Below are 18,935 nucleotides of genomic sequence, written 5' to 3'. Positions count from 1 at the left end.
CTATACAGATGTTATAACTATTTTCATGATAAATACTAACTCTCACTACGGGAATTTAGCAGCACACTTTAATTTGCTTTTGAAAATTTAACATAAATTTTCTAACTTTGACAACAGCTGCCTAATATTTCAGTTTTATACACTATTTCCAGGTTTTACCTCCGAAATGAACCTAGTAGACTTTTTCATTTTCAAAAGCTATATTCCAGATCCTGTAGGCTAAAACCAGTTTTTGACTTGATGCTTGAGGAATTTGATCATAACAAAGTGGATTTTTAAATAAATATTTGATGACTGGCTGGCAATGGTAAAAAGATATGCAATTTTATATAAAAATTCATTCTCAATTTTTTCATTTATCTCTTATTATATTTAAATATTTTAACTATTAAAAAATGACAAAGACTTTTTACACCATTTTGAGTCGCCTCCTATGAGTCAATAAAAAAGTCAAATAGTGGATACAATGCCATTATGCCTTTAGTCTCCATATCGTCAACATTGTAAACCAAATGTTTATCTTATGCTACCACTGTCACATGTGATTCAGAAGCCCAAGAGCACACAGAATGGAAAGATTTCTGGAATCACAGTTCTCAAATTAGGTAAAATTGTTAACTCAAATGTACAGACTTCATATTTAAAGGGTCTCACCAAGTTGGAGAAATTCAAAAGAAAAATACAGGTTTTGAAGAAGAAAAGCATGTTGGCTCCTTAACACCACTATCAAAAAGAATACATAGTCTTTGGTCCCTTTGTGAAATAATAAACGAAAACTTTTAAGTTAAAACGTAGTGGAACTCAAACCAGAGTAAGAATGTTACTTTTAAATTCAATAAGTTATATATTTTCTGCAAACTATTTTCTCCTGAAATTGAAAATCAATGTTTATTTATCTATAACAGTTCACTAAAGGGCGTAATTCCTTCGTACTGAACATGAGGTAGTTTTTGTGCTTTAATTGCAAACACCGTCAGAAACTATGAAGCACGTACATCTCAGCGAGTGACACAAAGACACAGTCAAATGTAAGGATTATATAGCTATATTCATGCTTAATGAGAAGAAAACATCTAATGAGGCTGATACGCCACTGTTTGTGAGACTGTCTTGATAGATACAAAATAATGGCTTAAGGTGACCTTCATTTTCCATCACCCACCTCCCCAACAAAACAAATTTTTAAAAATTAGCAAATCATAGACAAATATCTATTTCTATTGGCTAAAACCCTCTGCAGTTTGCTGGATTAAATGTATCTGTTACCCATATGTGATGACAAGTCACTTGCAGAGAATTTTTAAATTACCCAGGATGCTTTGTCCAGTGAGAGAATAATATTCTATTTTTAGCAATGAGTAGGTACAACCCCCTCCTTTGCTTTTAAAATGAAGCTCTGCAGACACAGAGCATTTAATACTCATTTCAGAGCTATCGAGAATCCCAACGTGAACACCACCTCAAGTTGTGATTCCAAGCAGCCACAAGCAGCCAACAGCCCTGCTCTGAGGTGGGGTTCATGTTTTGAAAAGAGACTGCCTAGTCTGTTTAAAATCAAAATGGTTCTTGATCTGATGCATTACTCCTCAGAGAATAATGTAAATAAAATATACTCAGAATAACATTATTAATGTAAACATACCTGAACCAGAGTCAAATTTGGTTTCTGACCTGCAAAGAGAAAGAAATTTTTTATGATATAAAAATTGCTTGTTAGACAATAACTGATTTTATGAGGGGGAAAAAAGATGCAATAGTTTTAAGTTTCAGTACATGCATCAACAAGTAAGACAGCTTCTTAAGCTGTAAATACATATTTATTTTAACCATTTTAAATGCATGCATAACCCTAGGTCCTCTAAATATGTACATGTCCACAGAGATAGCGCAGTATGGAAAAGATATTAACTTTTTAGCTTGTTTTTGAGAGAAAGAGAATAAATTTTGTTAAAAAAAAAAAGCACCCAATCTGTACAGATTAACTTGTTTCAGTAATATAATAAAGCAATAAAAACTCAAATTTAAAATTATCTTCTTTACTTATTATTCAAGATTTTCAATTATTCAACAGCAAGTAATTTTACACTAAGTTCTTCACAGAGTAAATGAACCTAGTAACCCCATACATTTAATAAGAAGGAGAAAAAAATGTGAGCCCTTGTGGGAACATTATGTTTCAGATATAGGTTAATACTGGTTGTAAATTCAGAAGCCTTTGAAGCTCTCAGTCCGGCTGTGGGAAAACTGCTGTTGGGTAATTACTCTCAAGATGCTGCTGATGTGCTGTCAAGCAGAATTAACCCTATGACTAGGCCTATCTACACAAGCTACTATAAGACAGCATTGTCTATACCTAGCTCTCAAACCAATTAGTGGGCATGCTCCAGTCGGATTTATATCACACATTAACAATCAATAGTATATATGTTCACAGCTGCCACAGCAAGAGACAAGAACCAACCAGCAGGAGTCCTGTTAAAGGATGTTACATTGACAGAGAAGATTTTTTTTTTTTCCTGGGGAAATGTAGTTAACTAAGTGGGAAAGGAGATTTCTTTGAAATTATGCCAGGGTACCAAAGCACCTTTGGAAGCGGTGGCTTTCTTTACCTAAATTAGCTTCAAGAGAAGTCATCAAAGGAGGAAGAGGCAAAGGATAAGCAAGGGACAGCTTCCTTTGACATAAAAATTCATTTTCTCAAGTATTCCCAAATAAAGTTTCAGCTGATGCTCAAACCCAGTCAATAATCATAAAAACAGAAAACTTACTATTACAACCACGGTTATCAACAACCACCACTGTAATCCAGGTTCATATTTGTCTCAGACCCTGGCCCCACCATAGTCCTCATCTCAGTCCTTAGGTGTCCCTGGCTCCTATTTCAGGTGTAAACCCATTTTCACTTTTTGTCCTCTCCTGTTCTGGAAAGCCTGGCCTCATGCCCTCTTCTTTGTTTCCAGCATCCCTGAGCATAACTCTAAACGACACTTGCCACGCGTTGTCCTGCTGGTTTCCCAGCCTATCTTCCCCACTGGACTCTGCCTTACTAACGTCTGTAGCCAGGGCGCCTACACAGTGCCTGGTGCTTGTACTCAACACATGTCTATAAAGGGAAACCCCTGCCTCCACAGACATCCTTATCTCTCTCTCAGCTGTATAAGAGGTGCTCTTCCTTCTGCCTGAGGTTCCCTGCATTTACATCCTAAAGTGCACTCTCTCATCTCCCCTGAAACCAGGTTGGATTAGTTACCCCTTCCTCCGGTTGTATCTTCAGTATCTGCGTCTCCCCAAGTTCCTCCTCCCTTCTGCACAGAAGTGCTCCAGAATTAATTAAAACCCTCCTTCAAATCCGTGTCCTACTCTTTTCATCCCTCTTTCTTCCTGGCTTTACAAGCAAGTTTATTGAAAGGAAAGACTATATTCTATATTGCACGTCTTCCTTTCCTGACCTCCCAACATATTCACTCTTTGAACCACTAAGATCTGTGCTAAGTTTTCTCAGTGGCTTCCTGACGCTCAAGCCCACAGCCCTGTTACAGTCCCTAATTTACTAAGCCTTTCTCCAACTAAAATCCTACCTGAATGTCACACTGTGACCTCAAATGCCACAAGTACTGAACTGCATTCATTTTCCTTTCCCTCAAATATAATTCTCCTGCTATAGACTCCCTATGAAGTCAGAAATTATGATGTTATTCTAGTTTTCTTCTGCACCCTCGATATCTAAGCTGTCACCCAGACCTGCTGACTCTACCACCTTCCCCCCCTCTCTATCCTCAGCCTTACCATCTTAGGCCTATCTTTGGCTCAATAATCTCATAACCCGTGTCCCCCACTCCCTTCCGACCCACCCTCTAATCAGCTGCCAGACGTTTCCAGAACGCTAATCTGATCACACTGTCACCACCCCAACAACTAGAGCAGAGTTTTTCCAAACTTGGGTCACAAGTTGACGCATCAGAGGATTATAAAATTAATTTAGTGCATTGCAACTAGTATTTTTTTCAAAAAATGAAACAGAACAGAACAGAAGACAGATGCATCCCATATTGAGAGTACATGCAGTTTAGAGGTGGATTAGAGGCAGGATTAGAGGGGGGGGCGGAGAGCCAGATCACGGTAGGCCCCTCATATGCCACGCAGAGGGCTGTGAACTTGGTGTCCCTAGGTCAGTGGCTTTTAAACGTTTTTGTCTGTGACCCATAGTAAGACATACCTTTTTACATGGTGACTTATTACCAGGCTTGGCCCTAATAGTTGCAGGGTCTTGGCAAGAGGACAAATAGGGATACAATACAGCTAATTATTTAAAAGTTACAAGCCAAGGCAATAAACTGTTAGAAAAGTATACTAACCTACCTTGACAGATATACCTGATAACAAAAACAATGAAAACTGTGTGTGAAACTATTGATACCAAGTAACTGAGAATAGTGCAAATTTTAAACTAATTTCATCTTCCACTGAAAGACTTATTCAGCCTGGGGAAATTCAGGGGCAACGGCAACTAGGCCAAGTGTGAGAAGAGGAGAAGCCTCCCTCAGCCTTCTCTTCCAGTGGCTATGGAGTCCATAAGAGAAACACCTCCTTTCTTTTCTTCTTTATTGGGGGAAGGGCTCTTTCATTTCTGTCAGAGGCTCTGTACTCCTACCCATCCCCCATTGCCTGTCCCCACCAGCCAGGCCCCTGAGCTCCAAGTCCATCTAGACTATAACAGTCAGGCCCAAGGGCCAACCTCTGGCTTCTAGGTGCTCCCAGCTCCCCACTGTCACAGGAAGGTTTGAATTAAGAATTCTCTGACCAGGAATGTGGAAGAATAGGAAAAGCATTTTGCCCTTCCCTCTTTGTTTCCACTTCTTTCTGCCCTCTAAACTGTAGCCTTCACTCTCACCAAATCAAACTATTGCCATGTTATTTTGTAACCAAGCAGGACCCTATGGGGCCTTCCCAGGACAGGCCTTCCCCCATATCCTCTGCTTTAGCTCCACTCTGAAGTACCTAGATAATAGTATATGAGGCAAATTTCCACCAAACGGAAGAACTACTTGATGACCATGAGCACACAGCCCCAGGCCTCCTGGAGCCTAAGGACTGATAATGTTAACCCCTGTGACACCATGCTGCTGCCTCACCATCAGCTAATCAGAGAACTGTGTACAAGCTGATCACATACTCCTCCTCTCCCGGCCTTTAAAACCTAGAGGGGTGGGATAGGGAGGGTGGGAGGGAGATGTAAGAGGGAAGGGATATGGGGATATATGCATATGTATAGCTGATTCACTTTGTTATACAGCAGAAACTAACACAACGTTGTAAAGCAATAATACTCCAATAAAGATGTTAAAAAAAAAAGAATGCTTTGCCAAAACGCTTTGGGGAGCTGGAGGCTTTTCAGGGCATGAGCCACCTTGTCTCTTTGCATGGCCTTGCAATAAACCTTTCTCTGCTCCAAACTCCGACGTTTCAGTTTGTTTGGCCTCACTGTGTGTCCGGCACATGAACTTGTGTTAACAATTTCACAGCCTTCATCCAGTATCCTCAGCTTAGACACACTTCCCCCAGCTCATCACTGACAAACTTTGACTCCACAGACTTGCCTCAATCCTGGCAGCAACTTGCCTGGCCCCCTCACCTCCTAGAGCTCCTTGCTCGCCTTCAGTTACTCCACAGTGTGGGCCTGGCACGGCAATCCCCACACCATGTGGCACTGACACTAAGCCCAGCAGGGTGCATGCAAGGTCTCGCCCATCTTCATGTTCCCAGCACTAGGCACAGCACCTGGTATTTAAGAGTTATTAAAAATGTGTAGCAGAAGCTAACACATGAACAAATGGATCTGTAAATTAACAGAGGGCCAAAAACCAGATATAATGACCAAAAGCTCTATAAAATGCCTCTTTTGAGAGATGAAAAATCATATCAGAAAACTGTTAATCCCCAGACCATCTTATCTCTTCCAGAGATAGCTGGTCAGTATGTAAAATATACACATAATGTGCAGAGAAAACATCTTCACAAACTAATTAATGACATTAGGTATCAGTTTTCAAAAAAGAATATTTTCAGAATTCTTAGACACAGTACTGAATCTTCAAAAGCCACAACTAGTCTAATAATAATTAAAACGTAATAATGGAAGTTAATACTGTCAGTTTTAGGGGTTGAGAAAACTGGTCCTATGGTATAAGTTAATTTAGATTTCTATTAAATTTTACATACACACATACATACACAGAGACACAAAGTACTCCTCTATTATACTATGGACTCTGATCATCTCTACTCATAAATCCTCTGTAAGAAAGTAAGTAAATTATAGATAGGACAAAGAAATGGCAAGTATGAAAAAAGAATTCACACAATACATATTATACAAGAAAGGCAAAGAAGGATGGTTCATTCATTCATTCCAAACACATTTCTTACGCGCTTATTTTTATTCATATACCATGCTGGATGGCAGGAATACAAAGATGCATAAAGTAAGGTTGTACGGGGTATAAGGTTGATAAATATATTTGTGTCTCCACAGACACCCATTTTACTCCTTATTATATACTTAACATCTAAGCTTAAAGCTATTCCAACCAGTTCTTTTGGCAATCGCCAAAAGATGGTGAATATAGCCCAGACTGTTACTATTTTCCAATATCCATTCTCCCCTTTTTTATTTTGGAAATAGAATCTCTGAGTTTTAGATGGGCACATGCCTGCTGAGGTAAGACCGTTTTTTCACAATATTTCCCACTTCTCTTGTTTTGACCATGTGACTAAGTTCTTGCCAAAACGATGCAAGGAGAAGCATTATGAGTTATGCCCTTGAAGCAAATGTCTGCACCCCTCCCCTTCTTCCCACTGGCTGGAATGCAGATGTGATTCCAGGAGCTGAAGCAGCCATTCTTAGATCATGAGAGAGAAGCTGATAGTAGAGCACCAGCCTTTGGCTGATGGTACACACACACAAGTAGCACCATATCAATCCCAAACTGCTACTATGTTTAAGCCATTATTATTTTGGAGTCTTGTGAGAACAGTTGTAACAGTAATGCCACATTAAAAAAAGGCTTAAACTAAAACTTAAAAATTTTTAAACCTGAAAAGTTTTTATGAATTTTAAAACCATAAAGTGTAGATGATAGGAAAATTTAAGTATCATTATTATTTTTTAAATAATTAAAATATATAACATATGTATTCTTTTGATAATAAAGTTTCAGATTTTCAAAAGAGGGCAGTGTTAGTCATTGGTTAGAGCTCTATAGTCCTGAACAAGCTTATAAAACTGCTGTTCTCTATTTATAGGAAATAACCTAGTGTTTATGAAAGTTCTATGTATATTGAAGTCAAGTTTTTAAAATTTTTATTATTTTTAAAATTTTATTATTTTTAAAATTTTCTCTTATGAGGAATCCACAAAGTCTCAGAGAACACTGCTTTTTTGCTTACTTTCAACTGTATTGAAAAAATTTAAATGGGACCCATGTAAGTATGAACTACAGGTTAATGAAGTCAATGTTCCAAAAGGTTTCAGACAACATGTGGAACAGTGAGGATGCTGTTCTTATTATTTTTAATTGATGTCAACTAAAGATTGTAGCTGCAAAAAATTATTAGAGGGAAGGAGTAGGAGGGGCAGACTGATTTTTGCCTATTAGTGTATTATATATGGCAACTCCATACCAAGGATTTTCTAGGACAATCCAAGTCAAATAACCTGTCCTGTTGTCGCCCCTAAAGTATGGAAAATTTTCAGAAATTCCAATATTTCAGGACCCTACTTATAAGTCTAAGAATTTCTTCTTACCCCTACAAGTAATTCAAAGGCTTTCATCAGACCAAAGGCTAGTAATAATGGCAGTGACTATTTATGCACCTTCTTTCAGTTACATAAACATAATACACTTCCTCTCCTTGGAATGCTCTCTCTTCCTCCCCCTCACCCACTCCAGTATCCCTTAACCCTTTTGCCTACTTAACTTCTAAAACTTTCTCCATTATTAGCTTAATTATCAGTTCTTTGAAGAAGAGTAGCCAGACTAGATTAAATCCCTTGAGTTTATACTCTTATAGCACCAGTCACTCCTTTGCACTCATCAGAGTTGTACCTCTACGTTTGTTCACGTAGTTATTTGATCATACTAAAAGAGTTCACTAATTGTGGCAGACACTATCTGTTGTGTATGTAATGGCCAGTCTCCCTTTTCTCTGATAACAGAATTGCAATTTTTGAAGGGTGCGGAAAAATGTGTCCACCCTAGGAATGAATCATTATTAGGCTAAGCCATCTGTGGCAATCCTAATCTCCTTTGTCAGTGACTGGTTCAAGGACAGGGATGGGACCCCGCTCTGAGCAGTGAGAGGTACAGGGAAGTCTGCTGGGGGTACTTTTTGGGAAGGTTTTTCCTCATGAAAAGGACAGGGGTGATTTAGGGAGAAGGCCCTTTTCTTACACTCTCCCTGTTTCCTGCCTTTAAAGTTATTACGTAAGAATACTTAGAACTGCTGTAGCAATCTTGTAACTATGAGGAGAAGGCCAAGAAAATAGCAGAAATGCCAACCCGGAACCCTAATTTCATTCCAATTCCAGAACAGCCTTTCTCTAGAATTCCCGCTGAGTTAGAAAGTCAAGTCTAGCATTGTTAGGCCACACTCACTTGGGTATTTCTGTTACTTTTAAACCAACATATTCTAAACTGATATTGTTACCATAGCAGTACTAGGTTATGAACTATCTACTTATTGTGTTTAAAACTTAGGCCTCTATGTTATATTTTGATAACAATGATGCTATAAATACAAAAGACAGAAAAATATGCAGAAAGAAAACAAAATGAATTTAAATGTTTAAAGACATGTTAGCTACCAGAACTAAAAATGAAGAAAAGATACAAATAAAAGATACCCATTAACTGCATGCTTAATTTTTTTAACTGAAAAATATAAATTAAAAAACCAGAAATTTAGAAGTCAAGATGATAATCATTAGCAGAACAGCAGCAAAGTCCCTCCTAAGTTGCTTGAAGATCTCTTACGTGAGCCTGTCAATGAGAATCTTCAAGCTCAGTTACCAGGACACAGCTACAATTCTTCTTCATTTATCGACAGTGTCTTTCACTGAGCACCGTAATGTACTGCAGATAACATGCCTGTATAAATTCCTGCTCCCCGTGACACAGTTCTGCTTCCACTGGTACTGTTTTTATTTCTCCTTTTAACCAGGCCCTAGCACTTTCACTGGGATCACTGCCACCCTGATAAGTTAGAGACTTTATGCAGCAGTGATGTAGTCTATGAAGCACTTAAGACTGAGCCAATAGAGACGGACAGACTAGAGCCCAGTCCCAGGTCTTCCACTTTCTACCCTGTGTGATTTTACAGAAGTTCATTACACTCTACATCTTAGTTTCACTATCTACAGAATGGGAGTAATGTTTTCCTTTTAAAAGTTTTGTGTAGGTTAAGTGAGATGATACTGTAAAATGTGTAGGTCAGGTCCTGGCATATATTAGAAGCTGAATAAAAGGTAGGTTTTATCTAAGCAATAATATTAAATAAAGTTTATGGCTACAAGTACAAGTAGCAATATTTTAGCAAGTAAAAAAAATACTGCTATATTATAAAAAGAAAGAATGTATTACTCTGATATCTTACTTGGGGTTCAATTTTAATATGAGTATCAAAAACCATGCAGGAAAAAATGAGGGAACAGCAATAAAAATAACTGAAGAAACTGGAAATATTTAAGAGGGAATGCTAATGGAAAATAATATAAATGATCCAATTACACAATACAGAAAAGCTGTCTTATTTGTCCTTAAAACACAAAACATTCTCTAACTAAAATAGTTGCACAGTGCACTTGAGAGCTTACTGGAATAAGAAACAGGAGACCTGGATTCCAGTTCAGCAACCAGGACAAGTCATTTAACTTGTGAGCTGCATTTTTCTCATTAGTAAAATTAGACATTAGAAATAAATCAATGCTGCTCCATACAGCCTACCCCACGGAGAGGTAAGCTATCTAAATTTTTCTACAGTTCCCAAGAATAAAGAAAAGGAAAAGGGGAAAGGAGAGAGCAGAGGAAAAGTGAATATGACATGATAAAAATTGGCATCTGTAGAACTTGAACCTACAGATAAATAAGACTAAAAAAATAGGTCATTGTTAAGACCATTTTTGGCTCTCCAGGTTCTACAGTTTTCTCTAGGCCATATTGATAACTGCCTTCTTTGAATTTCAATATCATTTCCTGTCTGTATGATTTATAGTACTTAATCATATGTTTCCTTTAAAATAATTTAACTGTTTCTTGTGTATATAACTCTTACAGAGAATAAAGCTTTTAAAGTAAAGATTCTTTAGCTATTGAGAATAAATTCAAAACACTAAAGAAAACAGGGTTAAGGAGAATAGAGTACACTTTCACGTTAGGAGTTGAACTGTGTCCTCCCAAACTTCATATGCTGAAGTTGTAAACCCTAGTAACTCAGAATGTGACTGTATTTGGGAATAAGGTTTTTAAAGAAGTAATTAAGTTAAAATGAAGTCATTCAAGTGGGCCCTAATCCAATATGACTGGCGTTCTTTTGAGAAAAGGAAATTAGGACACAGACACACACAGAGGGAAGACCGTGTGAGGACACAGAGAGAGGACAGCCATCCACAAGTCAAGGAGAGAGGCCTCAGAAGAACCCAACCTTCTGACACCTTGATCTCAGACTTCCAGCCTCCAGAACTGTGAGACAATAAATTTCTGTTGTTTAAGACACTGTCTATGGTACTTTGTTATGGCAGCCCTAGCAAACTTCTACATATCATTTCTTCTTCAGTCAGATATTTAGCAACCTCAGACCTCCAATAAAAGCCAAAAACCTAGAAATTAGCTGGAAATAAAAATGTCTACAGCTTTCATACACTTTAACCCATTTTAGGTACAAAATATGTTTGATTTCTCTATCCTCCCTTAATATTTTTAACCATATTCTGCCAAAGTGCTTTACCTGCATTTTGACCATTGGGCAGCTGCTTCTGCAAATTAGTAGAGACCACCAGCTGGCACAGCATAAGACTGTGATCAATGGGCTCTTTGTATCTTCATACTGCTGTGGGAAAATGTTTCGAATGGTTTTGCTTGGTCCTTTAACACTGATGTTATATACATACTTGTCACATGCTCTCTGGGGGATGAGGCAGACTTGGGAGGTAGTAACATTTACTGCTCTACATCAGTTTGACATATAATATTTCTTTACTTATTTTGCCTGGAAATTTTCATTTCTACTCTAGGTTGTAATCAGAAAAAGAATGAGGAATGCAAGGATTCTTCAATATACTCAAATCAATCAATGTGAAAAAACATATTAACAAATTGAAGGAGAAAAACCATATGATCATCTCAGTAGATGCAGAAAAAGCTTTCGACAAAATTCAACACCCATTTGTGGTAAAAACCCTCCAGAAAGTAGGCATTGAGGGAACTTAACTCAACATAATAAAGGCCATATATGACAAACTCACAGCCCACATCATTCTCAATGGTGAAAAACTGAAAGCATTTCCTCTAAGATCAGGAACAGGACAAGGTTGTCCACTCTCACCACTATTATTCAACATAGTTTTGGAAGTTTTAGCCACAGCAATCAGAGAAGAAAAAGAAATAAAAGGAATCCAAATCAGAAAAGAAGAAGTAAAGCTGTCACTGTTTGCAGATGACATGATACTAAACATAAGAGAATCCTAAAGATGCTACCAGAAAACTACTAGAGCTAATCAATGAATTTGGTAAAGTAGCAGGATACAAAATTAATGCACAGAAATCTCTTGCATTCCTATACACTTATGATGAAAAATCTGAAAGAGAAATTAAGGAAACACTCCCGTTTATCACTGCAACAAAAAGAATAAAATACCTAGGAATAAACCGACCCAAGGAGACAAAAGACCTGTATACAGAAAGCTATAAGACACTGATGAAAGAAATTAAAGATGATACAAACAGATGGAGAGATATACCATGTTTTTGGATTGGAAGAATCAACATTGTGAAAATGACTCTACTACCCAAAGCAGTCTACAGATTCAATGCAATCCTTATCAAACTACCACTGGCATTTTTCACAGAACTAGAACAAAAAATTTCACAATTTGTATGGAAACACAAAAGACCCCGAATAGCCAAAGCAATCTTGAGAACAAAAACCGGAGCTGGAGGAATCAGGCTCCCTGACTTCAGGCTATACTACAAAGCTACAGTAATCAAGACAGTATGGTACTGGCACAAAAACAGAAATATAGGTAAATGGAACAGGATAGAAAGTCCAGAGATAAACCCACGCACAAATGGCTACCTTATTTTTGATAAAGGAGGTAAGAATATACAATGGAGCAAAGACAGCCTTCTTCAATAAGTGGTGCTGGAAAACTGGACAGCTACATGTAAAAGAATGAAATTAGAACACTCCCTAACACCATACACAAAAGTAAACTCAAAGTGGATTAAAGACCTAAATGTAAGGCCAGACACTATCAAACTCTTAGAGGAAAACATAGGCAGAACACTCTGTGACATAAATCACAGCAAGATCCTTTTTGACCCACCTCCTAGAGAAATGGAAATAAAAACAAAAATAAACAAATGGGACCTAATGAAACTTGAAAGCTTTTGCACAGCGAAGGAAACCATAAACAAGATGAAAAGACAACCCTCAGAATGGGAGAAAATATTTGCCAATGAAGCAACTGACAAAGATTAATCTCCAAAATATACAAGCAGTTCATGCAGCTCAATATAAAAAAAACAAACAACCCAATCCAAAAATGGGCAGAAGACCTAAATAGACATTTCTCCAAAGAAGATATACAGATTGCCAACAAACACGTGAAAGAACGCTACTTTTCACTGCAGCACGTGGGCTTCTCATTGCGGTGGCTTCTCTTGTTGCGGAGCACGGGCTCTAGGCACACGGGCTTCAGCAGTCGTGGTATGCGGGCTCAGTAGTTGTGGCGCACTGGTTTAGTTGCTCTGCGGCATGTGGGATCTTCCCGGACCAGGGCTCAAAACCCGTGTTCCCTGCATTGGCAGGCAGATTCTTAACCACTGTGCCACCAGGGAAGCCCCGGGGGAGCTATTTTAAATAAAGTGGTCAGGGATATGCTTTAGAAGGAGATGACATTTCAGCTGACACCTAAAGAATGACAAGGAGCCCACATACAATGGGGGTGCAAAATGGAATTTTTGGTGGAGATTCCAAAGGAAAGGACCAATGCAAAAACCCAAGCTTGAGGGCTTCCCTGGTGGTGCAGTGGTTGAGAGTCCGACTGCTGATGCAGGGGACACGGGTTCGTGCTCCGGACCGGGAAGATCCCACATGCCGCGGAGCGGCTGGGCCCGTGAGCCATGGCTGCTGAGCCTGCGCGTCCGGAACCTGTGCTCCACAACGGGAGAGGCCACAACAGTGAGAGGCCCGCATACCACAAAAAGAAAAAGAAAAACAACCAAGCTTGGCATGAAGAAGAAGAAGGAGAAGGAGGGGGAGAGAAAGAGGAAGGGGAGAAGAAGACTGGATCTAGAAAGAAGTGAATAAAAGAGAGAACAGTAAGACAGAAAGTCAGAGAAGTAGACAAGGGCCAGATCACAACTTTAAAAGCCATTGTAGGGCCTCCTTGGTGGTGCAGTGGTTAAGAATCTGCCTGCCAGTGCAGGGGACATGGGTTTGATCCCTGGTCCGGGAAGATCCCACGTGGCATGGAGCAACTAAGCCTGTGCGCCACAACTACTGAGCCTGCACTCTAGAGCCCGCGAGCCATAACTACTGAAGCCCGAGTGCCACAACTAATGAAGCCTGTGCGCCTAGAGCCCGTGCTCTGCAACAAGAGAAGCCACTGCTATGAGAAGCCCGCGCACCGCAAAGAAGAGTAGCCACTGCTCGCCGCAACTAGAGAAAGTCTGCGCACAGCAACAAAGACCCAATGCAGCCAAAAAATTAATTAATTAATTTTTAAAAAATAGTACCTTTACTAAGTATATGGGGGGAAATGAGAGAAGAGTAGATTTTGCTGCTTCTGAGTCATTCTGCTACCACTATTTCTTGCTAATTCCTGATTTATTCTTGTGAGCTGCTAGGATCAATAAGAAAGTTTCAAGCTGTATGGTCCTACACAGGATCTCAGATTAGTATAATTTTATTGTATTTTTTTAATCTTGAAGATACTAAAAGCATGATTTATAATAGAAAAGTATATAACTGCCTTAAAAAGAGATGATACAAAATGTCTCTTGACCTAATTTGGGGACAAAAATTCATATTAAATCACTGGTTCCGTAGGCCCAAATCAATGAGTCTGGAAGATGTATGATTATATCAAGCTTTTCAAAAGCACAGATTAGTCTGGAAATCTGTACTCTTAAATTCTCCAGATGATCTTGAGAACTACTGACCTGGATGGCATCCCTTAAAACAAAGAATATTTCTCCTATTTAAAATAACAAGGCATCCCACCTTTCTAATGATTTAAATTTGTATCTATTCGTTATTTCCAAAATAAGTTTCTGCCCAATAAAGAAGTAAAAAAATTCCCGTCACAGATTGTTGTGCAACACTGCTATAAAGTTGTTTGTGGGAAGCACTGAACTAAGTACAAAAGAAGTGAAAAATTTGTCAGAAAAGATCCAGTCCCAGAGCAAAAAATGATACATTTGCCACTTTCTTGGTGAACTTATTAAAAACATTCGATTACACAGCTATTGTTTCTGGCCACATGAATCAAATGATAAAACCATAGATTTCATGGTTTACTCAGACTAGGCTAGCAAATTAAAAAGATTCATCACTAAAAAGATGTGTCTTTTGTGGTCAGTAAATTTACACTCCACTAAACCTCCAAGCAAAAATAATACGAAAGACAAAGATTCAATATCAAGACGCTTTCCTTCAAATCTGGAAACCATGAACAGTTCACTAGAAGATCTGAACTTTCATTAAGTCATAGTCAAGAGCATTTATGGAGAGCTCACTACCTGCAAAGCACTCTATTTTAAGGAAGAGGTCTTGTTTAAAGTAGCCATAATTCAGCCCATAAAGCCCTTTATAGTTAAAGATCAACAGTTTGAACCTCAATCAGGAGCAAATGGGTAGCTGGTTCATACTGAAGGATGAGGGTGTAATTTGGTCAGTGCCGCTCAGTTTAAGTTGAATGGGCCTTTGCAGTTTGTGTAAATTCTACCTTCTGGGTGGTCTTCCAGAGCAATCTCAAAAAGGGCACACCACAGAGGTACTGGAGTTAATTTATGCTTATGTAGACTATGAGTCATGCAACAGCCATTAACACTAGATACTTAAGTGAGCACATAGAAGTAAAACGTGCAATCTCCATCAGCATAGGGCCAACTTTCCTTACGGTAAAAAAATTGCAACTAGAATGAACACTAAAAAAACAAATCAAGGGCTTCCCTGGTGGCGCAGTGGTTGGGAGTCCACCTGCCGATGCAGGGGACGCGGGTTCGTGCCCCGGTCTGGGAGGATCCCACATGCCGCAGAGTGGCTGGGCCCGTGGGCCATGGCCGCTGAGCCTGTGCGTCTGGAGCCTGTGCTCCACAGCGGGAGAGGCCACAGCAGTGAGAGGCCCGCATACAGCCAAAAAAAAAAAAAAAAAAATCAAGACACAAATGAACAAAAGTATAGTTTGTTCCAAGTACAATGCAAGATAATAAAGACAAAATATAAAGAGCAGGGACTTCCTTGGTGGTCCAGTGGTTAAGAATCTGCCTTCCAACGCACGGGGCGCAGGTTCGATCCCCGGCCGGGGAACTAAGATCCCACATGCTGCACAGCAACTAAGCCTGCAAGCCGCAACTATGGAGCCCACACACCGCGACTAGAGAAGCCAATGCACTGCAACGAAGATCCCACGTACAGCAACTAAGACCCGAGGCAACCAAATAAATTAATTAATTAATAAATATATATATATAAATAGCAGAAGGAATCATAGGTTACAGCCAGCTAATCCATGATCATGAAATATAGGAATGATAAGTCAAATATAGTTACCTGTTTTGACTTAGACTCTCCTTTCCTTTGTCTACTCACTGGTAGTGGCACAATGCATTAAGTGTTCAAAGAGTGGAAACAACAGCAACGAATAAGAGCTGCCACGTATGGAACTCCTACTTCACAGCAAGCATCCTTAACACTTACACACAAGCAAAGAGCCTAGCTGATCAAAAAACTGCACATTAAAAACGTATCTCGTAGATGGACAATTATTAATCTGAAGAAATTTATTTTACCTATCGCCCAGAAAGGTAAGGAGAAAAGTTAATCTTTTCTACAGTTTATTCTACCTGTTCTTTAAATCTCTTTCCCTCATTTCTAATACCTTAAATATATCCCTCTTTACAACTTTCTTCAATTTATAAAAAAAAAAAAATTTCCCTTGAGTTTGTTTTCCATCCAGTCATAAGGGGTTAGCCTCAAATTCCTATTTTAACTATAATGACACAACTATGATGACTGTGTTTTCTGGGATTATTCCAACTTCAAATATTTTGTCACATTATCTCCACTTCAGCCTGTGGTTTGAAAACATGAGATTGTATCCTAAAATCTCCACAATCTTGTTTTCACTACTACTTCCACCAAAATTATTCTCTAACATTGCCAAACCCAATGACTGGTTCTTATTCTTCTGAGTCTCGGCATCACTTCATAGCCTAGTTCATCCTATCCATGATATCTATACATCCAACCTTGGCCTTCATACTAAATTTAAATATCTTCCTGCCTACTTTGGCATTTCCCGATGTGTGTTATCAGTAACGTTAACCTCACAGTATGTTCCTCAGTTAAGAAAAGATATTGTGGTCAAAAACTTTCGGAAATGCTACCTACAACATTCTACTCCTGAAGCTCTACAATGAACATTAGTGAATTGTGCACTCCTTGATTTTTATGATGAAGCAACCATTTGACTCATTTTTACTCAGTGTTTCCCAATAAGCAATCTTGTTTCATTCATCAATAGAACTCTTATTTTATTTTTTCATGGAAGACATATTAACACGTTGTGGAGCTACTATAATGTAGGAGTAGTATTCTGATGAAACAAATACTCCATAGCACATACTTTGGGGAATACTGATGTACCTGAAATTTTAGGTTAAAACCTGAAATCTATCAGGCTTCCAAAACTGAATTCATCACCTTTCCTCCCAAGCCAGGTGTTAAACATCAAATTAATCTCTAGTAACAGCTTTTTCACCAATCTCGTATTCTGACAGTTGATAAATCTTTTCAGCTCCTACTGTCTGTCGTCTGTAGTTTTTTTTCCCCTCCCTTACATCATCCTATTGACATCACCCTAACGCAAATCTTCCTTAAGCCTCATCTAGACTCATGGTAACCAATCATAAGAATTAGAGGAGAGCTTTAAAAAAAAAAAAAAATTCTGGGCTCCACCACAGCCTTGCTATATCAGAATTTTGAGGGGGAGAGGCTTGGGGTCTGTGATTCTAACAGACAGCCAGATTTGCAAACTGCTAAAGTAGACCATGAAGGTTCCATGACTCTTTTCTGCCTAAACTAAGCATTTTCAGTTCTCTTCCCTCATCTCTTCAAGTTACATCATTTTGAGTCTCCTAACCATCAGTTGCTCTTTGTTGAATGTGGTCCATTTTGCCTGTAAACCTTTTAAAGCAAGGGTTTTATACTGAACCGCAGAGCACTCAGGATATAGTCGAGCCAACTTGTCAGAGAGTAGGACTGTCAGTTATCTATTGTCTCCTGGGTTTCTCTAGATCTGCCTTTATGCTGGACAAGCAAAATCATCTCCTCCCTCTTCCATCCCCTGCAGCAAATTGCTACTTGTTATGATCAACACCAATCTGCAATAACCACTAGAATGTGAATCACGCAGCAAACAGATATAACTTCCAGAATTTTAAAGTGTTACTTACCTAAAAGACCTCTGGTCTCTGTTCTAAATAAGTGGCATGCCTCCCTTTCTCTACTGAACTTTAGCTCTGAAAACTGCAATTTATGCCAATCCTTACACTGTTTTAGAATCAATGTTCCAAATTTACAGAGTGTTTTTTCCACTTACAAAACATTTCAACATTATCTGGTTAATTCCCTCAAAAGTTCTTGTGACATGGGTATTATCCTCATCTTACAAATGAGGAAATTAAAGCTCATAGAGGTTAAGTAGCTTATTCAAAATCACACACAGTAAGTGGGGAAAGTGGTGACTTTAACCTCATGTCCCACACCTTAATCATAGCTTTCTCCACTTTAAAATCCAAGTATAGTCACTTGGCCATCATCAGAAAATTAGCACCAATTAACACCAGCGTGTGATGGCTACCAGATGGTGAATTACTAAGCAAAAAGAACAATCAACTAGAATCGGGGAGGAATTATAACATAATACAGGAGCTAAGGAGGGGTGCCTTTGGGGTCAGGCAGCCCTGAATTTGGGTCCTAGCTCCATCTCTGACTGCCATTGTTACCTTGACTAAATTACATGTCCTTTGTGAACTTTGATTTTCTATTTAGGTTACAAAGAATAAAGGAGATAATTTTCTTTAAAGTGCTTAGCATAATGCTTGGTACATGGTAAGTCTTCATTCAATGCTTTTTTTTTAATCCCTAATTCAAACATGATAAACAGTTTATTAAAATAAGTCTGTTTGGAAATAAATAAAAACTTTCTGACTTTGGGGTCCCATCCTTCAATTACGTCCAGATGTCTGGGAATAGGGCTATGTGAGGACTATAGGAAGACAGAAGACAGTCACGAGGAGGAATAAAATTTGAAATGATGCTTGAACTGGAGGCCAAGAGAAGGTAGGTGAATAGAAGGTTAGAGCTAAGTCTAAGCTCTCAGTGGCTGCCTTCCCTGGGTTATCATCACCATTACAGGTCACTTAGGGATAAAA

General features: G+C 38.8%; 1 protein-coding gene across 2 annotated transcripts in view; it reads right to left on the bottom strand.

Moving 5' to 3' along the window:
* MSRB3 (methionine sulfoxide reductase B3) overlaps positions 1-18,935 on the bottom strand; it is a 191,553-nt gene that overhangs the window by 79,650 nt on the left and 92,968 nt on the right. For both annotated transcript variants that reach the window (XM_029204718.1, XM_029204719.1), the window contains exon 5: positions 1,643-1,671. In XM_029204718.1, the coding sequence (XP_029060551.1) occupies positions 1,643-1,671 (29 nt within the window). The remainder of the gene's footprint in view (positions 1-1,642; positions 1,672-18,935) is intronic.

This window comes from Monodon monoceros, unplaced genomic scaffold (genome assembly GCF_005190385.1).
Source record: "Monodon monoceros isolate NGI ecotype Baffin Bay Population unplaced genomic scaffold, NGI_Narwhal_1 Super_Scaffold_6, whole genome shotgun sequence".
NCBI lineage: Eukaryota > Metazoa > Chordata > Mammalia > Artiodactyla > Monodontidae > Monodon > Monodon monoceros.
This window is presented reverse-complemented; position numbering and strand designations above follow the sequence as displayed.